The following is a 17,573-nucleotide window of genomic DNA, read 5'->3' on the forward strand; positions in this document are numbered from 1 at the left end:
TACATGCATATCCCAATAACATGACAACTAAAAATAATAAAGAAAAAGCTAATGATATTGGAGGGAGAAACTGATAGTACAACTAAAATAATGTATCCCTTTTGATCTAGATAAATTTTGCCAAAAGTTAAAAAAGAAAAAAAAAGTTGTAGGCCTAAATAGAACTTCAGAAACATTAGAGATCTGATAGATTTCCATTTAGTTAATGACTAGGAATAAGAAGGAATTTATATATTTCTCTGTACAGGCTGTACACTGGGAAGTTATAAAAATTGACCATGTATTGAAGCATAGAAACCTTCACTGAAATGTAGAAAAGTCAGAATACTAATCAAATCACTTAGTGACTGTGATGCAATAAGAATTATATTAAATAAAGGGTCCTTAAGAAATAAGTTAAAAGTAATTTCAGACTAAATACTATAATTTTAAAGAACTGTTGGGTAAAAGTACAAATTACAGAGACAATTAAAATTTGATCAAAGAAAAATACAACAATGAAAAACAATATAATAAAATGTATGGAATGTAGCTAAAGTGATTTATTAGAAATTTTAAATATCAAAATGTTTTCTTCAACAAAAAAGACAAAAGCAAATCAAAGAATTGAACATATAGCAAAAAAAATGAACACCAAATCAAAAATCCTCAATTAAACAAAGTAAAATTCTTAAAAAATAAGAAAAGATTATTGAAATTCATAGTGCAAAGATTATTGAATTGATAAACAAAAATATGAACTATTTTTAAAAACTAAGATAGACAAATAGCTAATCCTATTATTTTTAAAAGAGAGAAGGAAACTAAATTATTCATATCCAAAATGACAAAAAGGGAATTAACAACAATTTAAGAAGAAATACAGGAAATTATCAACAATGATTTTGCTTAGAAACATGCTAACAAAATTGATAAGTTGGAGGAAAAGGAGAATACTTCCAAAAATACAAAATACTTAGATAAACTAAAAAAGAAAGATACTCTTTAAATAACTCAATTATCAGAAAAAAGAAAATGAACAAGCCATAAATATAACCCCAAAGAAAAAACTTAAAGACCAGATGGATTTACAAGTGAATTCTATTAAACCTTCAAAAAATAATTCCAATACTATATAAACTGTTTGCAATATGAAGAAAATATCATTTTGATTTTTGATATAAATATTGTCTTGACACAAGAGAAAATGCTGAGACAGAAAACTACTGGCTAATATCCCAATAAAAACTGAGGCAAAAATTTTAAGTAAAATATTAGCAAGCAGCCTACCATATCATAAAAGAAATATTATTCAGTTTGATCAGGCTAGTTTTATGTCAAGAATGCAAAGTTGGTTAAGCAAAGGAAGGCTACAAATATAATAAACCATATAAAAATAAATAAGCTAAAAAGCCAAAAAGTTATGGGAACACTTTTGGAATAAGCATATATTATCAGATATGGGCCATAACTAAGGCTAATAACAAACACATGCTTGACTTTGTCACATATAAGTGGAAGTAGTTTATCTCCAGATAGAGCCTAAAATACAAGAATAGAATCAAAATGTCTTTCATATTTGGAAATGAATATAATGAAAAAAAGATGTAAGTAAAAATAAATAAATATAAAATAAATAAAATAGGTAACATTCATTTGAAATCAATCAACAACATATCAAAAAAGAACAAAACAATTAAATAATTTAGATTTGTTTGTGGAAATGGATGCGTTGGTGATAGCAGTTTAGGACTAGAAATTATAGAAGCTTTATCCTCAAGGATACTTGACAGTGATCTGAATAGTTTATGTAACTGGGTATTTCCCAACAGAAAATTCTTCTGAAGAGCTTATTTACTTAAAAAATGACTGAACCAAAAAAATCTCTGTTTCAGAGATGCAGGGATCTCTGCTTGAATCCAGCATCCAGAATCCCCTTACTTGTTGTGTTATATAACAACTAAGTGTTTAAACATTTGTTTTTCAGTTATTTCAGTGACTTTAACTGTCTCCTCATTTAGGGTTTTTATGGCAAAGATACATAGTGGTTTGCTATTTCCTTCTCTAGATCACTTTATAGGTGAGGAAACTGAGGCAAATAGGGTTAAATTATTTACCCAGAGTCACACAGAGTAAGTGTCTGAAGCCAGATTTGAACTCATAAAGATAAGCTTTCCGACTCCAGGTCCAAATCTCTTCACAGATGTCCTCTTCTCTTCACTCAAGCTACCACCAACCTAGTTTGAAGTTCTCATCACCTCTTTCTTAGACTATTTGGACTCTGCTGAATCTTGCCTTATTCAGTCCATCCTCCTTCAGACTTCAAAAATGATTTTCCTAAAATCCAAGTTTAACCCTCTTATCCCTCCTAAATTCTGATGGCTCCCTCTTTATCACTTCTGGAGTCAATTAGAAACTACTCTGGTCTAATATTTAAAGCTTTCAACATTGTGTCCCTTGCCTGTGTTTCTACTCTTCTTACATAGTATTCCCCTCCACACTGTCTACATTCTAGGCATATTGGGGCATTTGTTTTTTTCACACATGACATTCTATCTCCCATCTCTCACCTTTTGCACTATCTGTCTCCTGTCCCAGGAATGCTCTCCCTCCTCACCTCCATCTCTTGGTTTTCCTTGAGACTCAACTCAAGCAGCATCTCCCACAGAAAGGCTTTCCTAGATCCTCCAGCTGCTAGTGCCTTCCCTATCCAAGGGAACCTGTACTCCATTTGTCTGTGTCTTGTATAGACCTATGAATGTATATGATGTCTCCCCTATTAGAATATAAGCTTCTTGAGGGCAGAGACTGTTTTACTTTTGGCTTTGTATTTTTAGCATTTAGATGAAGTGTTTAAATTTTTGCTAATTGAACAATACACAAATCACTTTTAAAAACTTAAGACCACTCTCTCTCTATATGTATCACCTATTATAATCTTTTTAAGTTCATGTTGGGTGTTGGGAAGTGGTGCTAACAACATTCATTCATCTGAGCCTGTGCTCTTGTCCCTTTTTGGAGTTAAAACTCTTCCAACAAAAATTGTACATTGCTCAAGAAGTTTATAAAGACTAAGGACAATAATTGATAGCAAGCAAGTGAGAAAGCAACCTTTTAAAATGCCTGTTCCATGCAAAGCTCTGCTTGTAATACTCACAAAGGATGACCAGCCACCATCTTCTTCTTCTTGGAACTCTGGAGGAACAGTGAATATAAATCATTGGCATCAAATAAACATAGCAAGGAAAGTCAGTCTTCCCATCCTACCCTCACCCACTTCCCAACTCACCCAGTTTTGGCTCACTCCCCCCAAATATACTTGGAAATTATTCATAAATATCTCTAGGGTGTCTCCTTGGATTATTCAGGACATTCCCTTGCTTCGAGGCTCAATATAAAAGGGAGGACGATATCATAGAAAGATGAAATTTCTAGAAATTGGGAATACACAACGCTTTGGGAGGTGATAAAGACTTTCATGGTACAGTGGAAATAACACTGAATTTAGAGCCAAAGTTTCCAAGTTTGAATCCTTTATTTTTCAAATGAAAGTGATGGGCTAGATGATCATTGAGGTCCTTTCTAATGTAGTTCTTTGTTTAAATAAAATTTTTAAACCCTTACATTCTATCTTAGAATCAATATTATGTTGTTTCCAAGGCAGAAGAGTGGTAAGGGATAAGTAATTGAGGTTAAGTGACTTTCCCAGGGACACAGAGCTAGGAAATGTGTGAGGTCACATTTGAACCCAGGACCTCCCATCTTTAGGTTTGGCTCTCTATCCACTGAGCCACCTAGCTGCCCCTAAATTTTTTTAATCAAGGGGAAAAAAGCCCTTACTTTCTGTCTTAGAATTAGTACTAAGCATTAGCTCCAAATCAGAAGAACGGTAAGGTCAAGGCAATTAGGGTTAAGTGAATTTGCCCAGGGTCACATAGGTGGGAAGTGTCTGAGGCTAAATTTGAACCCAGGACCTCCCATCTCCTGGCCTGGCTCCAATGTTGTTCTAAGACTTTCAGAGGAAACTGAAGAAGATAATTTATTGTTTTTTTTCTAATTTATCTTATTTATATCTTGCACATAGTTGTTTGCATAGTTTCTTTACCATTGCACTATGAGTTTTTGAGGACAAAAAATGTATTTTGTAGTGTTTTGTATCCCCAGTGCTTATTATGGTGGCTGGCATGTAAGCATTAATAAATGCTTGATGACTAACTAACTAGATGTAATTATTTTAGGGACCATTTTCAAAAGAGTATCAGCCACTTTTTAAGCTTTGGAGCTTAAATACATTGTGTGTAACGTAATTTGCTCCTAAAATGATCATTTTCAGTATATGTAAAAATGTGAAGGTAATAAAGAAAAAAACTAAAAAAAAATGGGGGAAATGCTTTCTCCCTATTTGTTTCCTATTAGTGGAAAAAAACCTCAACTCTCAGAAAATAATATTTTTCTTTAAAATAATTTTTTGTGCCTTCATAAAAACTTCAAATTCTTAAAGTCTATTTTTAAACACTTTTATGAAACCTTTTTTGGGAGCCCTTTCCCCTCTTTACTACTCCTTATTCTCCCCAAATCCCCTTGCCTCAATCTTTTACAGCACTTTACACACACATAAATATATATATAATCCCAGAATTTTACTATATTTTTTACTATATGTAGTCTTGTAGGTATATATGGTCATCCTTTCTGGATTGAAAAACGCTCCAGGGCATCCTGGACAGCATCCTTTATTTCTCTGTATTTCCCACTCTGCTTACTCAAATGCTTACTAAACAATTTGTTGATTGGACATTAACTGAGTAGGGCTGCTGAGAGAGATCACAGAAAAGAGAAGTCCAGAGGAGGAGAGCATATTGGAGACTAGGTAAACCTCAAAATGCCCAGGGCAAGGACTGATGGTCAAATACAAGAAGCAATTGCTAAGGATGGGGGTGGTGAAAGTAGAAGACAGAACTTCAGGAAGAATAATAGAAATTTCACTTAGAGATATAGGGATCATTCTGTTTCTTCCCAATGAGGAAACAAGATCAGAGATTTATCCAAGGTCTACTAGATAGTTACCTATAGTTGTAGAGCAAGAAGTAGAATCCAGGGCTCCTACCTTCTCAGCTAATGTTCTTTCCATAATATTACATAATAAAGCTTAAGTTTACAGGGTAGCAGCAGATATTTGGGGTCCTAAAACTAGGTGGAAAAAAGGCCAAATTCAGTCATCTAGGACTGCTTTAAGGTTTTTCTTCCTGAGATCCAGATGCTGTTTCTCAACTGTTTTGTTTCTTCATTTTAGAGCAAAAAGAAACTTTACAAGTTATCTAGTTCAATCCATCTAGAAGGGAGAAATCAAAGCCCAAAAATTAAATGATTTTCCTGAGATCATTTCCCTAGTGAAACGGGAGAATGGCATCCTAGTCTAATATAAATCCACTCCTAATTTCTAGGGGGTAACTAAAGTTCAATTAGAAGGTAAATTAAAATTTCACCCTGAATCTCCATATTTTAAGCCAAGTGGGAGATAATTTCAAAACAATTCTCTGAGAGGAGATGGAAATATGAGACTGGATTCTGGCCTTTCAGTAGCTACATAATTTTCCACTTTGGTCTCCTCTGGGGATTGACCATCAATGCAAGAAAGAAACTTACCTGAGAGCAGAGATTTAGAAGGATGAAAGGCTGAATCTTGGATGGCAAGTTTACGTTTCTCACCAAACTCTGCCCAAATTCTTACTTAGGGAAGCAATTTGATAACTAGACCACTAAAGCTACTTAAATGATAGCCATTTTAAGAACTTGAAACTGTAACTTAAATATTAATTGCCAATTAAATCAAAGAGTTACTCAAATCATAAATTATTACCTCTCTCGTCAGCAAATTTTTGTGGATGGGGCCTGAAATGACAAATGACATGGATATTAACATTTCTATTTTCATGAATAGAAAACCACTATGTCTTGAATCCAACTAAGCAGGAATAAAGGACCTGCTCAAGGTTTGTATTATATGTCTTCTGGCTGCCACTTTAAAAAATGCCAGTCTGGTGGTAGGGTGAGCCATAGTTTGAGGCTGTTACAGAAAAAAACCATAAATAAGAAGGTAAGAGAGGCCCTCCTTCCATTTAAGCTGTTTGAATCTTTAAATGGTTAAACTGAAAGTAATTTTATAAAATATTTTATTAAATATAGAATTACACTAAACCGAGAAAGGATAATGAGAAAAAGAAATATGCAAACAAATATCACTAATCAAAATTAATGCAAACATATATATATAAAACGCAGGGAAAAGTGAAAAAAGACTATGGAATTCTATCAAAAATGTTCATTATTAATAAGTTATAGTTAGATGAGGAATGCAAGGAAGAAATGGTATTTCCTCAATATGATAATAAAGCATTTATCTAAAACAAAGAGCTGGCATTATTTATTATGGAGAAATACTGGAAAATTTCCCATAAAGCATAATTATTCTTTGACATGACATATTAGTTCTAGGAATAAATGAAATACAGAAATTAAGGGAATAATCATTGACAAAGAAAAGCATAAATATTTTCATTTGTGGTACTACATACTTTAGTAAGAAAACCTAAAAGAAGAAACTACAATAATAATAACTAAACATATTAATAAATGCCTTCAGCACAGTCTAGTATATAAATGAAATTCCTTAAAATATCCATATTTTTACATGCTACATTGTTGACAAACATTGGTAATAAATATAAAAAGAAATACCATTTAAAATAACAAAGCATGAAATTTGTGGTCATTAACCTACCAACATATACACAAGACATGCAAATCCAACTGTATAATTAAAAAAAAAGAAAATCCAAATAAGTAGAAAGGTATTCAGTGTCCTTGGCCAGTCAATGATCTTATGGTAAAGATGATGGAACTGTCCAAATGAATTCACAGATTTAATGCTATATTAAGAAAATACCAATGAGGTTATTTTTAGAATTAAACAAAATTATAATATGATCATAAACCACAAATATTTAAGAAAATCAAAGGAAATAATGGAGGCAAGTAAAAGTAGGACAGAAGGGAAGATAGAATGTCAGCCTCTCATGTTATTTTATACAGCAGTAATTGTCCAAAGAGATAGTGGATTTAAAAAAAAGAAGAAAGAAATCTAGTGCTTAGATTAGCTATGGAAGATTTAGCTACAAATATTCACAGCAGTCTAGAATTCAATAAAATGAAAACACAAATTCCTGGGGAATGAAATTATTCAAGAAAAACTGAACAGGGAGTTTGATTAAAATTGTGTTTTGATCAGCATTTATATAATACACAACACTAAATTCCAAGTGGATAAAACTATTTAAAGATTTTAAAAATCAGGCCATAAAATTAGAGAATGCCATGTAATAACTTTCATAATTGCAAGTGGGGGAATAATTCTTAACTCAGGAAATTGAGGGAATTGAAGGGATTAGAACAGCAAGTGGTTAATTGTGGGAATTGAGTGAACCACACTGACTCCACCTTATGACTCGGTTCTGGAGCCAGCTTAGTTTCTATTCAATTATGGGTTTAGTCCAATTTCCTCTTTGTAAGAAAACTTTATTCAATTGTGGGAATTGGAAGAAAACCTTATTGCATTGTTTGAATCTAGCCCTGTGTGGCTGAGAAATTGGACCACCTTTCCTTGCTACTTAGAGACCCTTAACTAAGGACCTAGGTTATGCTGACCAGAAACCCAGTCAGCTCCAAATATTGATAGAAGGAGTTTTCTGACAATTGCCTATCTCAGGCAAACCATATATCTCCTCTAAAAACTGACCCCATACCAATCAATCAATTGTTGTTTCCATGTCCCTTGGATTGTTTACAGTCACTTAGAGGGGACAGGATGCTTCTTTTTCGCATTTCAGGGAAATGGACCTCTTCACTCACTGACTCCCTGAACTTTCTTTCAATTAGAAATCAGATTACCTAATGTTGTATCACTTCCTTTTAATTAATTTGTTTTATTAGATTAATTTTTTAATGCATAAAAGTCTGTTTCTCACTGTATTTGAGTTCCAGTTTTAAACTGAGAAAGAGGCTAGTCCTCTGATTTGTTGGCTATGTGGTACACATTGCTAAACAAATCTAAATACTCTGAAGCTTGAACCTTTGTTTCCTCAGTGACTTCATCTATCATGCTCTTCATAAATAATATTTTAGAATAAAATATGAAAGACAATTTCAATCATATAAAAACAAAATATTTTTGTACAAATAAAATTGGTACATCCAGATTGAGAAAAATATGCATATTTTGAGGGGGGAGGATATTTGCATAAATTTCTCTGAAGCAATTCTGACATTCAAAACCAACAGGGAATTATTACGAATCTATAAGACTAAGATACATTCCTCAACGACTAAGTAGTCAAGGGTGTGAATGGGAAATTTTAGAAACAGAAAACAGAAACCATCATCAAAGTTCACCAGTCAGCTAAAAAACAGAGAACAGAAACCATCATAAGTAAAACAACAGTTTTATTGTTGTTCTTCAGTCAGCTAAAAAAAAAAAAACAGAAGCTATCATCATAATATTATCAGTCAGCTAAGAAAAAATGTGTTCAAAATGTGAATAATGAGAAAAATGCAAATTAAAAGTCCTAGGTATCACTTGATAGTCATTAAGTTGTCAAAATAGTGAAAGAAGAATATTTTCAATGTTGGCAAGTTTGGCAGAAAACAGAAACAGCAATTAACTGCCAGTAATGCTGTGAATTAGTCTGTTTTTGAAAATAATATAGAATTGTACAATAAAACTTAAGCAATTATTTTTTCTTGTGACTCATTGATTCTACTACTGAATTTATACCTCAATTAGTTTATTAATAAGAGGGATAAAGCTCTCTGAGTAAGCAATATTCATAACTATGAATATAATAGCAAATAGTTACTATGTGCCCAATGATTGGGAAGTGATTGAATAAACTGGCATATGGATATAATAAAATATTTTATTCTATAAGAACAAACAAAAATGAAGAATTAGAGGAAATATAGAAAGACATGAAATGATATAGAATGGAAAAAAGTAGTTTTAAAAAACTTTAAGAGATAAATTACAATAATATACATGGAGATATTAGATGACAACCAAACACAAATGAAATAACAATTGACAATGTAGCTTGTAAAAGTCTAAACCTTCTCAGTTTTCCTTTCCTTTAACAAATGGTAAATTACAAAAATATGTGGTTTTATGTTATTTTTTTATCTAGTTAGTGCAGCAGAGAGAACAGCGTCAGAAAGACTCATCTTCCTAAATTAAATCTCTCCTCAAATGCTTCCCAGTTGTGTGACTCTGGGCAAACCACTTAACCCTAATTCCTCAATTTCCTTATCCGTAAAAGGCGCTGGAGAAGGAAATGGCAAACCACTCCAGTATCTTTGCCAAGAAAACTACAAATTGGATCAAGAGAGTCAGACATAACTGAAATGAGTGAATAACAACAAAATGGTTGTAAATAAAATCAGTTACAATTGCAGTTTTGTGTTGTTTTGCTAAACTGTTTTGGAGGAGTGTTCTTTTGTGATTTGTATGTGTATATTGGCATACATTTATTTTGTTAAAGAAAGGTTATTTTAAGAAATAAAAAATCATTATTATACAACTCACTTTCTTGCAAATAAACTTCTTCTTTCTTCGTTCTTGTTGATTTCTTGACTTAACTTGCTTAAAATTCTGTAAATCAAACAAAAAATACATATATGTATATAAAACATAAAAACTACAAATCCAGAGTTTATAGATCACTCAATAACTCAGTTTGTGTAACTAGCTTCATTATACTCTTTTACTTTTTAAACTCTTATCTTCCATCTTAGAATAAATATTAAATATTAGTTCCAAGGCAGAAGAACAAGAAGGGCTAGTTAATGGGGGTTAAGTGACTTTGCCAGGGTCACACATCTGGGAAGAGTCTGAGACCACATCTGATTCTAGGACCTCCCTTTTCTAGGACATGCTCGCTATCTACTGTGCCACCTAGCTGTCCCACTCTTTAGACAGTACAAAGGAAAAGTTGCCAAGTAGATTGAGGTGCAGACTTTATCTGGCATTCAAAACACTCCAAAGAGTGTCCAAAGAGAGTCCAAACCTATTTTATTTGTCCAGCCTTAGAGAATGAGTGCACTAAAAGGAACATGAGACACCATCTAATCAAATCCCTTCATTTTGTAGGAACTGAGATCCAAGAAAGTTAAGATCTGCTCCAGACCATGTGACAAAAGAGTAGCAAAGATGAAATCCCAAGTCTGCTGGCTGCTGGATGATTGCTTTCTCTACTATCCCATCACAGCTTTCTGCTCCCTAGCAGGATCCATCCATCCTTGTCAAACCATTTTTAACCTTTTATCCCCAAATATGCCATAAACATTCCTTTAGTAATTGGGGGTCTAGTATAGGTACCTCTGATGGCATCTCCCCTCTGGAGACACAAGGAACCCTGATTTCTGCTTCTGGGAGAATCGTGATGTGTACCCTAGAGCATGTCTGAACATCATATAATTGGTTCTAGTCAACTACAATCACAGTCCAAAAGTGGTTCTTGGTTTGGTTGAAGAAATATTCAATAAAGACTCTCAACTTCAACTCCCTTTTGTTTTTTTGTTTTTTAAACCCTTACCTTCTTTCTTAGAATCAACACTGTGTATTGATTCCAGGGCAGAAGAGCAGTAAGGACTAGGCAGTGAGAGTTAAGTGATTTTCCCAGGCTCACACAGCTGTTCTGAGGGCAGATTTGAACCCCAGATCTCCCCTTTCTATTCAGTGAGCCACCTCACTGCCCCCCAACAACCACTTCTTTATAACCTCAATGCTCTCAAGGGACCTTAGTGACTACTTCACTTATCACTGAGAAGGGTTAGTGGAGTGAAGCCTGAAGAAGGGAGAAGAGGAGCCTATGACTACATGTGCTTGAAAGGTGCAGCCAGACAGCATCTCTGCATCCTGGCTTTCCAGAGTTTATAGCCAACACAGCTTTGGTGTTTAAGGTATGAAAATGTTATCCCTCAGTATCTTGGCATTCCAGAGTCCATTTGGGCAAGCAGTATCTTGAGGATCAAGAAATAATAACTTGTGGGCCCCCATCCTAGTCAGTGCTACCTCTGGGTGTTGCCCGTGCTATGTAGGAACTGGGCTGGAACCTAAGCTTCCCCTGAGACCAAGATGCTCTAGAGGTGAGTATGTTGCTAAAGGTATTCTTTACTGTATCTTCTCAGTAAATATCACATTGCAAAATCTAATTGATGTCAGGTGGTTAAATGGAACTGAGTATTAGTCAGCCCCTAATATTAGTGGAACACAACCCATTGGGACACCAACCAATAATGGAGATGCTCCAACCACTGGAACCCTGAGAGGAAGATGAAATAGACTGGCTATGGGAAAAGGAGTCAGCACAGACAAGATATACCACTTCTATATTTTTCTCATGGTATCACCTGACCTGGAATAATCCTTCTCTATTCTTTACCTAACTAAATCCTGCCACTTCTTTTTTAATTATATTTTAATTTTTTCTCAATTACATAAAATTTTTTTAATCTTTTTTTTAAGTTTCAGCTAAATTCTCACCCTCCTTCCCTCCCCTTTCCTCTCTCTGAGATAGCAAACAAACCGTTATATTTTACATGTCTAATATAGTCCTAGTCCTCTTTCAATAACAATCACCACAGTCACCACCACCACCAGGCCAAAAACTCCTACTTATATAATGTTTTTTAAGTTTAACATGGAGGCATGCTGTATAGGGATGGAGGAATTCAGTTATTTATACATGAATAAAAGAATGCACAAATTAAAAAGCATCCATTAAGTGCATACTATTTGCCAGAAACTCTACCTAGAACACATACAAGATACAAGTAAGGGTAGAAGAAGAGGATGAACTTGAGTAAGATTTTAGGGAAATTTCTCAAAAAAAAAAAGTGACTTCTGAGACCAAGGAAACAGAGGATTGGGGTTCATATTTGACTTTCTTCGTTATTGGTAACAGAATGAATGAGACTTGTTCCATTTTAAAAGAAGCCTCTGCCATTTTTAAAATTACCTGCCAAAAAAGGGAATTTTAATAAGATGAACCACAGAGAAATGCATTTTCCCACATGATCTAACCTGACTGTTAGCAACTCCTGTCACCCAAAGTTTTCTGCATTTCCCCCATTTCATTTCTTCTGAGTCATCTGTGTATTCTAGGTGAGCCTAAGAAGCTATAAAAATCCAATCTCTACCTGGAGAAGTTAATACTGCTACTCCCCTGAGCATTGCTCTGATGTGAGCTTATACATTTATTTATTTATAACGTGAGCTTGGCTAGTATTCTCTTTATTTGACATCCAGTATGCAGACCTTGGCAGGTGAAAGAGCTTCTTTCTGAGCTCTCAAGAAACTCAAGCTAAGAATCTGCCCCAATATCAGATAGATAGCCTCTACATTTAAGGGGTTGGTATTCTAATGGGAGAAGACAATATTTTAAAAGGAACTAGATTTGTTTGAGTATTTCAGGGGCAGGTTCTTAAACATGAATCAGAATGACTTGGAAATGACTGGGAAATGGCCTGGTCTGGGCAAGATAAGACCAGAGCCCCTAGTCCCAGGGACATAATCCAAAATCTTCTACTAGAGTTCTTTCTACCAAAAGTGAAACAATGCATTCTTGTTTTGCCTCAATGACAATGTAATACTTCAAAAAAAAAAAAAAGAAGAGGAAGTGACAAGGGGAACAGTTATTCTGCTCTGATTCTGATCAACAAAGGAACTAGTCACTGATGTGGAAATGATAGGAAAGTGTTTTGAAGGAGGAGTGATCATTCTGTCTTAGAATGAATCACAAAAAAGGGAAGGCAATGCCAGAGATAACTTAGATTTGGGGAGAAAAAATTTAAAAAAGAAAGGCTAGGCAGGCCTTTAGGTACTTAACCCTTAACTCTATAGGCAATATAGACCTAAGAAGAATGGGAAAACACTCAAGAATGGAATTTTGAAAACACAAGTATCGTCGCAGGAGGAAGAAAACAAAGAATTGTTGAAAGTGACCAAAGAGGATGAACTGGGAGCTCATTCTCCAATTTAGATTTTTAAAAGTGCAAATAGAGAAACTAAAAGCAAGGATAAGTAATAAATGATGAATACAAAATCTTGCTATGACCCTGTAATAACTGAGCCAGGATCACTAATATTCAGAGTAAACTATAATTGGAAGTGAATATTGAAGACAAGAGAAAGGTGGTGTTGGTTTTTTTTTTTAGTTAGTTTGGAAAAAAAGAAGAGGATCAAAAGAGAAATATCTCTCCAGGGAGATGGGGCCATCATAATAGATGACAGAAAGGCAGATATATTCAATCATGAATTAATTTTTGCAAAGTTCACTGAGCCTCAGCCTGGAAAGGACAGAACAAAAAATGGTTAACTAGACTTGAAACTCAATATAACGGAACAGATAGAGTATTTAACTATATTTGAGTCAGAAGTAATTTTTAAACAAACTAAATCTTGAGTTACTAAGACAATTTACAGATCAGCTTATGGAGTCATTGTCAGCAATCTTTGAAAGAAATGAGAGGAAATACTGGAAAATTGGAAAAGAGCAAATGTCTTACTTTTCAACAAAGAAAAGGCAATTCCAACAATAGGTTGTTGAACTTGATCTTGGTTTCCTAGTAAAATTCTAAGAGGTAATACTAAAGGGATGGCTGGTGATTTTTTACAAACAAAATCAACAACCACTCAGGGCCAGCATGTTTTCACTAAGAACAGGTCTTGTTAGACTAACCTCTTTCTGATTTTTGATGATGTTATTAGACTGATAAAACATTTCTCAGTCTAGTTTTCAAGGTCTTCAATGTGCACTGGAAATATTATCAAGGCATTTGGCTAATTCTATGAAGCCAATCTTATTAACAAGATAGTAAGACATGGTCTAGATGATAGTGAGTTAGATATATTTGGAACTGTTTAAAAGAATGGAACCTAAATGTAGTCATTAATGTCTCAATGTTAACTTGGATGGAGGTATCTAATGATTTGACCCCACCATCTTTGCTGTTTAATGTTTTAGTTAATGACGGGTGAATTGTAGAGATGTCATTTTCATAAAATTTATAACTGACATATAAAGTTGGGATAATTCACATATCAAATCTCAGAATCAGGATCCAAAAAGATATCAAAAGAATGAAACTACAGTGTGAACTTAATAATGGAGATACATATAAAAGTCTTAAGTTAACAAATAAAATCTTCACAAATACAAAATAGAGTAGTGTCCCTACTAGCAATGTCTGAAAAAAAAAATCTGTGGCTTTTAGCAGAAAGTAGGCTCATCATCAATCAGCAAACAATATGCAGGAGAGAGAAAAAAATCACATAAAGGTGGTACCTCAGAGTAGTTTAAATTTGCATTTCTCTAATCAGGAGGGATTTGGAACACTTTTTCATGTGCTCATTGATAGTTTTTATTTCATTGTATGAAAACTGCCTATTTATATCCATTTACTATTTGTTGATTGGGGAATGGCTTGATTTTTTGTAAATTTGACTTAGTTCCTTATAAATTTGGGAAATTAAACCTTTTTCAGGGAGTTTTGTTATAAAAATGTTTTCCCAGTTTCTTGCTTTCCTTCTAATTTTGGTTGCATTGGTTTTATTTGTAAAAAAACCTTTTTAATTTGATGTAATCAAAGTCATTCATTTTACATTTTACAATATTCACTATCTCTTGCTTGCTCTTAAATTCCTTTATTTCCCATAGATCTGACAGGTAAACTATTCTATGTTCAACCTAATTTATTTATGTTTTCACTTCTTATATTTAAGTCATTTACCTATTTTGAATTTATGTTGGTATAACATGTGAGATGTTGATCTAAACCTAATTTTTCCCATACTATTTTTCAATTTTCCCAGCAGTTTCTGTCAAACAGTGAGTTCTTGTCCCAAAAGCTGAGGTCTTTGGGATTTTTGAACACCAGCTTACTGAGGTCATTTACTTTCTGTCTCAATTTTTTTTAATAGTTATATTGTAGCTTTTTTTTGTTCAACATTTCAATAAGTGCTACTTTAAATTTGTTATACAAAGAGATCTAAAGGTATGAAGGAATTCTGCCAGTTTGGACATTTCTCTCTGAGAAGGATAATGCTTAGATTTCAAATAATGTTAAATTTAGTAAAAATTATTTCTGACTGCCTTGTGTGTAAGTACAGTATTAATATTTTTCTTCAACACCTTTAAAGCTCGATTTAAGCACAGAAACCTTTCATGATCCCCTTTGGGATTTGTATCTTTTTCCTCTGCAAAATTATCTTGCATTTATCTTTTTCTGCATTATATATATATATATATATATATATGTTATTTCCCTTGATGGAGCAGCCTAAGTTGTGTAGTAGTTAGAACACTGGGCTTGTGGTCAGAAAGATTCATTTTCTTGAGTTCAAATCTGGACTCAAATACTAGCGATGTGACCTTGGAAATGTCACTTATCCCTGTTTGCCTCAGTCTCTTCATCTGTAAAATGATCTGGAGAAGGAAATGGTATAATCACTCCACTTTGTCAAGAAGATCCCAAATGGGGTCATAAAGAGTTGTACATGACTGAAAAAAGATTGAATAAGAACAATACCTTCCTTGATAGAATGTAAATCTTTTGAAGGGAAGCAAAAATAATGCATTAAGCACTTTGTGCTAGATACTGTGCTGCACCTAATATTATCCTTGCCTTCAAGGTGCTTACATTCAATGGGGATATGGTTGGGGATGTAGACTCTAAGTGATCACCCTAATACAAATATTAATAATATGGAAATCAGATCAACAATACATGTAAAACCCAGTGGAATTGTATGTCAGCTATGGGTTGGGGCAAGAAGGGAGGGGAAGAATATGAATCATGTAACCATGGGAAAATATTCTAAATTAATTAATTAAATGAAAATTTACCCCCCCCCAAAAAAAAGAAGGGACTATTAATTTGTGGCGGGTTTTTGTACCTTCAGAACCTAACACAATATGTATTCTTGTTAATCAGTCATGTATAAATTATTTTTGACTCTGTGGACCAAATCATTCCAAAACTATCCATGAGGTTTTCTTGGCAAATATTGTTATACTCTGGTAGTAGATTAAGTCAGAGGTTAAGTGACTTGCCCAGGGTCATACAACTAATATTGGTGTGAAGTAGGATTTCAACTTAGGTCTTTCTCACTCTAGGTTTATCCTCTATCCACTGAACTGTCAAGCCACCTCCAATATGGGGATTTTTGCATGCCAGGGGAGGGGATGAAACACTTTGGAGGTGCTGTGTCTGAATAGTTTCTTGTGGATATATAGTAGTTGTCATTATAAAAAATTATCATAAGTTGATTTATTCTTTTTATATCTGATTTTTTTATAACTCAGGGGGTTACCTGACAAATTACCTGCAGACAGAATATTTCATGGAGGAGTCTCCCCAACCTAATCCTAATCCCAACTCTTCATCTCAAGAACCTTTAAAGATGAACCAACCCAATTCCTGGCTGTTGCATTTAGCTGGAAATCTCTTCCAGTTCTCACCATCTCTCCTCCACCAACCCACACCTTGGGAGATGTGGTATCTTTGTGCTCTTTTCCAGAGACTACCAAAATACAGATTTTCTAGGGAAGCAGGAAGGAAGGGGAAGGAGGAAGAGAACCCAATTCTTCACAGTAATACCTCAATCACTTTAAGTCCAGAGGAGCAGTAGGGTACACTGGCCCAACCAATGTAATGCAATCTAATAGATATTGAAAACTTATCCAAAGTGCACACAGATCATAAAAATCTCCATTCAATATGAATCATGTCTTGGTGACTTAAATCTAACTCCAGCTCACTCACTTGCATGTAATTTTAGTTTGAAAGTTGACTTTGAAAATTAAACACTTGCCCTTCCTTCTTCCTTCCTTCCTCCCTGTCTTCCTTTATTCTAATAGTCAAGGTTCCTGAGTAGAGTTGACTGTACCAAAGGTAGCTATTTTTTCACATAGCAGACAATAGTAGGTGAGACAAAGAGAAACTTTCCCAGATTTTTTACATGAAATTTTGCATTAAATTTGTTACTAAGTATAATAACTTGCCTTTTAAAAATGAATAGCAACAAAACCACAAAATATTCTTTATACCAATTCCATGCTAATAGTTAATAAAGAGCTAGAGCTGATGGGACATCAGACCACACCAAGTAATATTTTGAGGCTTCTTTTCCCCTCCATTTACCCTTTCCCTCATGTGCTATCCAGTGAGAACACTTTTGACCTCAGTCTCAGAAATGTACACTGAGGGTCAGGAGCAAAGCAAAGTCTCTCCAAATGAAAGTGAAGCAGTAGATCCATAGTTATGAAATTATATTAACTGTTGACAATGACAAAGCACCCTTGTTTCAGCCTTGCTCCCCATTCCTTGCTCTGTGTGTGTAATTTCTATCTATCTATCTATCTATCTATCTATCTATCTATCTATCTATCTATCCATCTGCATGTCTTTCTATCCATCTATTTATCTATATCTATATGTATGTGCATGTATATACTAAGTTGTCTTTGCTATGTGAAAGATCC

At 34.1% G+C, this 17,573-nt stretch overlaps 1 protein-coding gene across 1 annotated transcript in view; it reads right to left on the bottom strand.

The window, feature by feature from the left end:
• The window catches only part of LCP2 (lymphocyte cytosolic protein 2), a 79,263-nt gene that overhangs the window by 36,656 nt on the left and 25,034 nt on the right, over window positions 1–17,573 (bottom strand). Inside the window, exons 4-6 of the mRNA XM_056816694.1 lie at window positions 9,614–9,679; window positions 5,840–5,871; window positions 3,137–3,174 (exon numbers count right to left, since the gene is read on the bottom strand). Coding sequence (XP_056672672.1) covers window positions 3,137–3,174; window positions 5,840–5,871; window positions 9,614–9,679 — 136 coding nt within the window. The remainder of the gene's footprint in view (window positions 1–3,136; window positions 3,175–5,839; window positions 5,872–9,613; window positions 9,680–17,573) is intronic.

The sequence above is a fragment of the Monodelphis domestica genome, chromosome 1 (genome assembly GCF_027887165.1).
Source record: "Monodelphis domestica isolate mMonDom1 chromosome 1, mMonDom1.pri, whole genome shotgun sequence".
NCBI lineage: Eukaryota > Metazoa > Chordata > Mammalia > Didelphimorphia > Didelphidae > Monodelphis > Monodelphis domestica.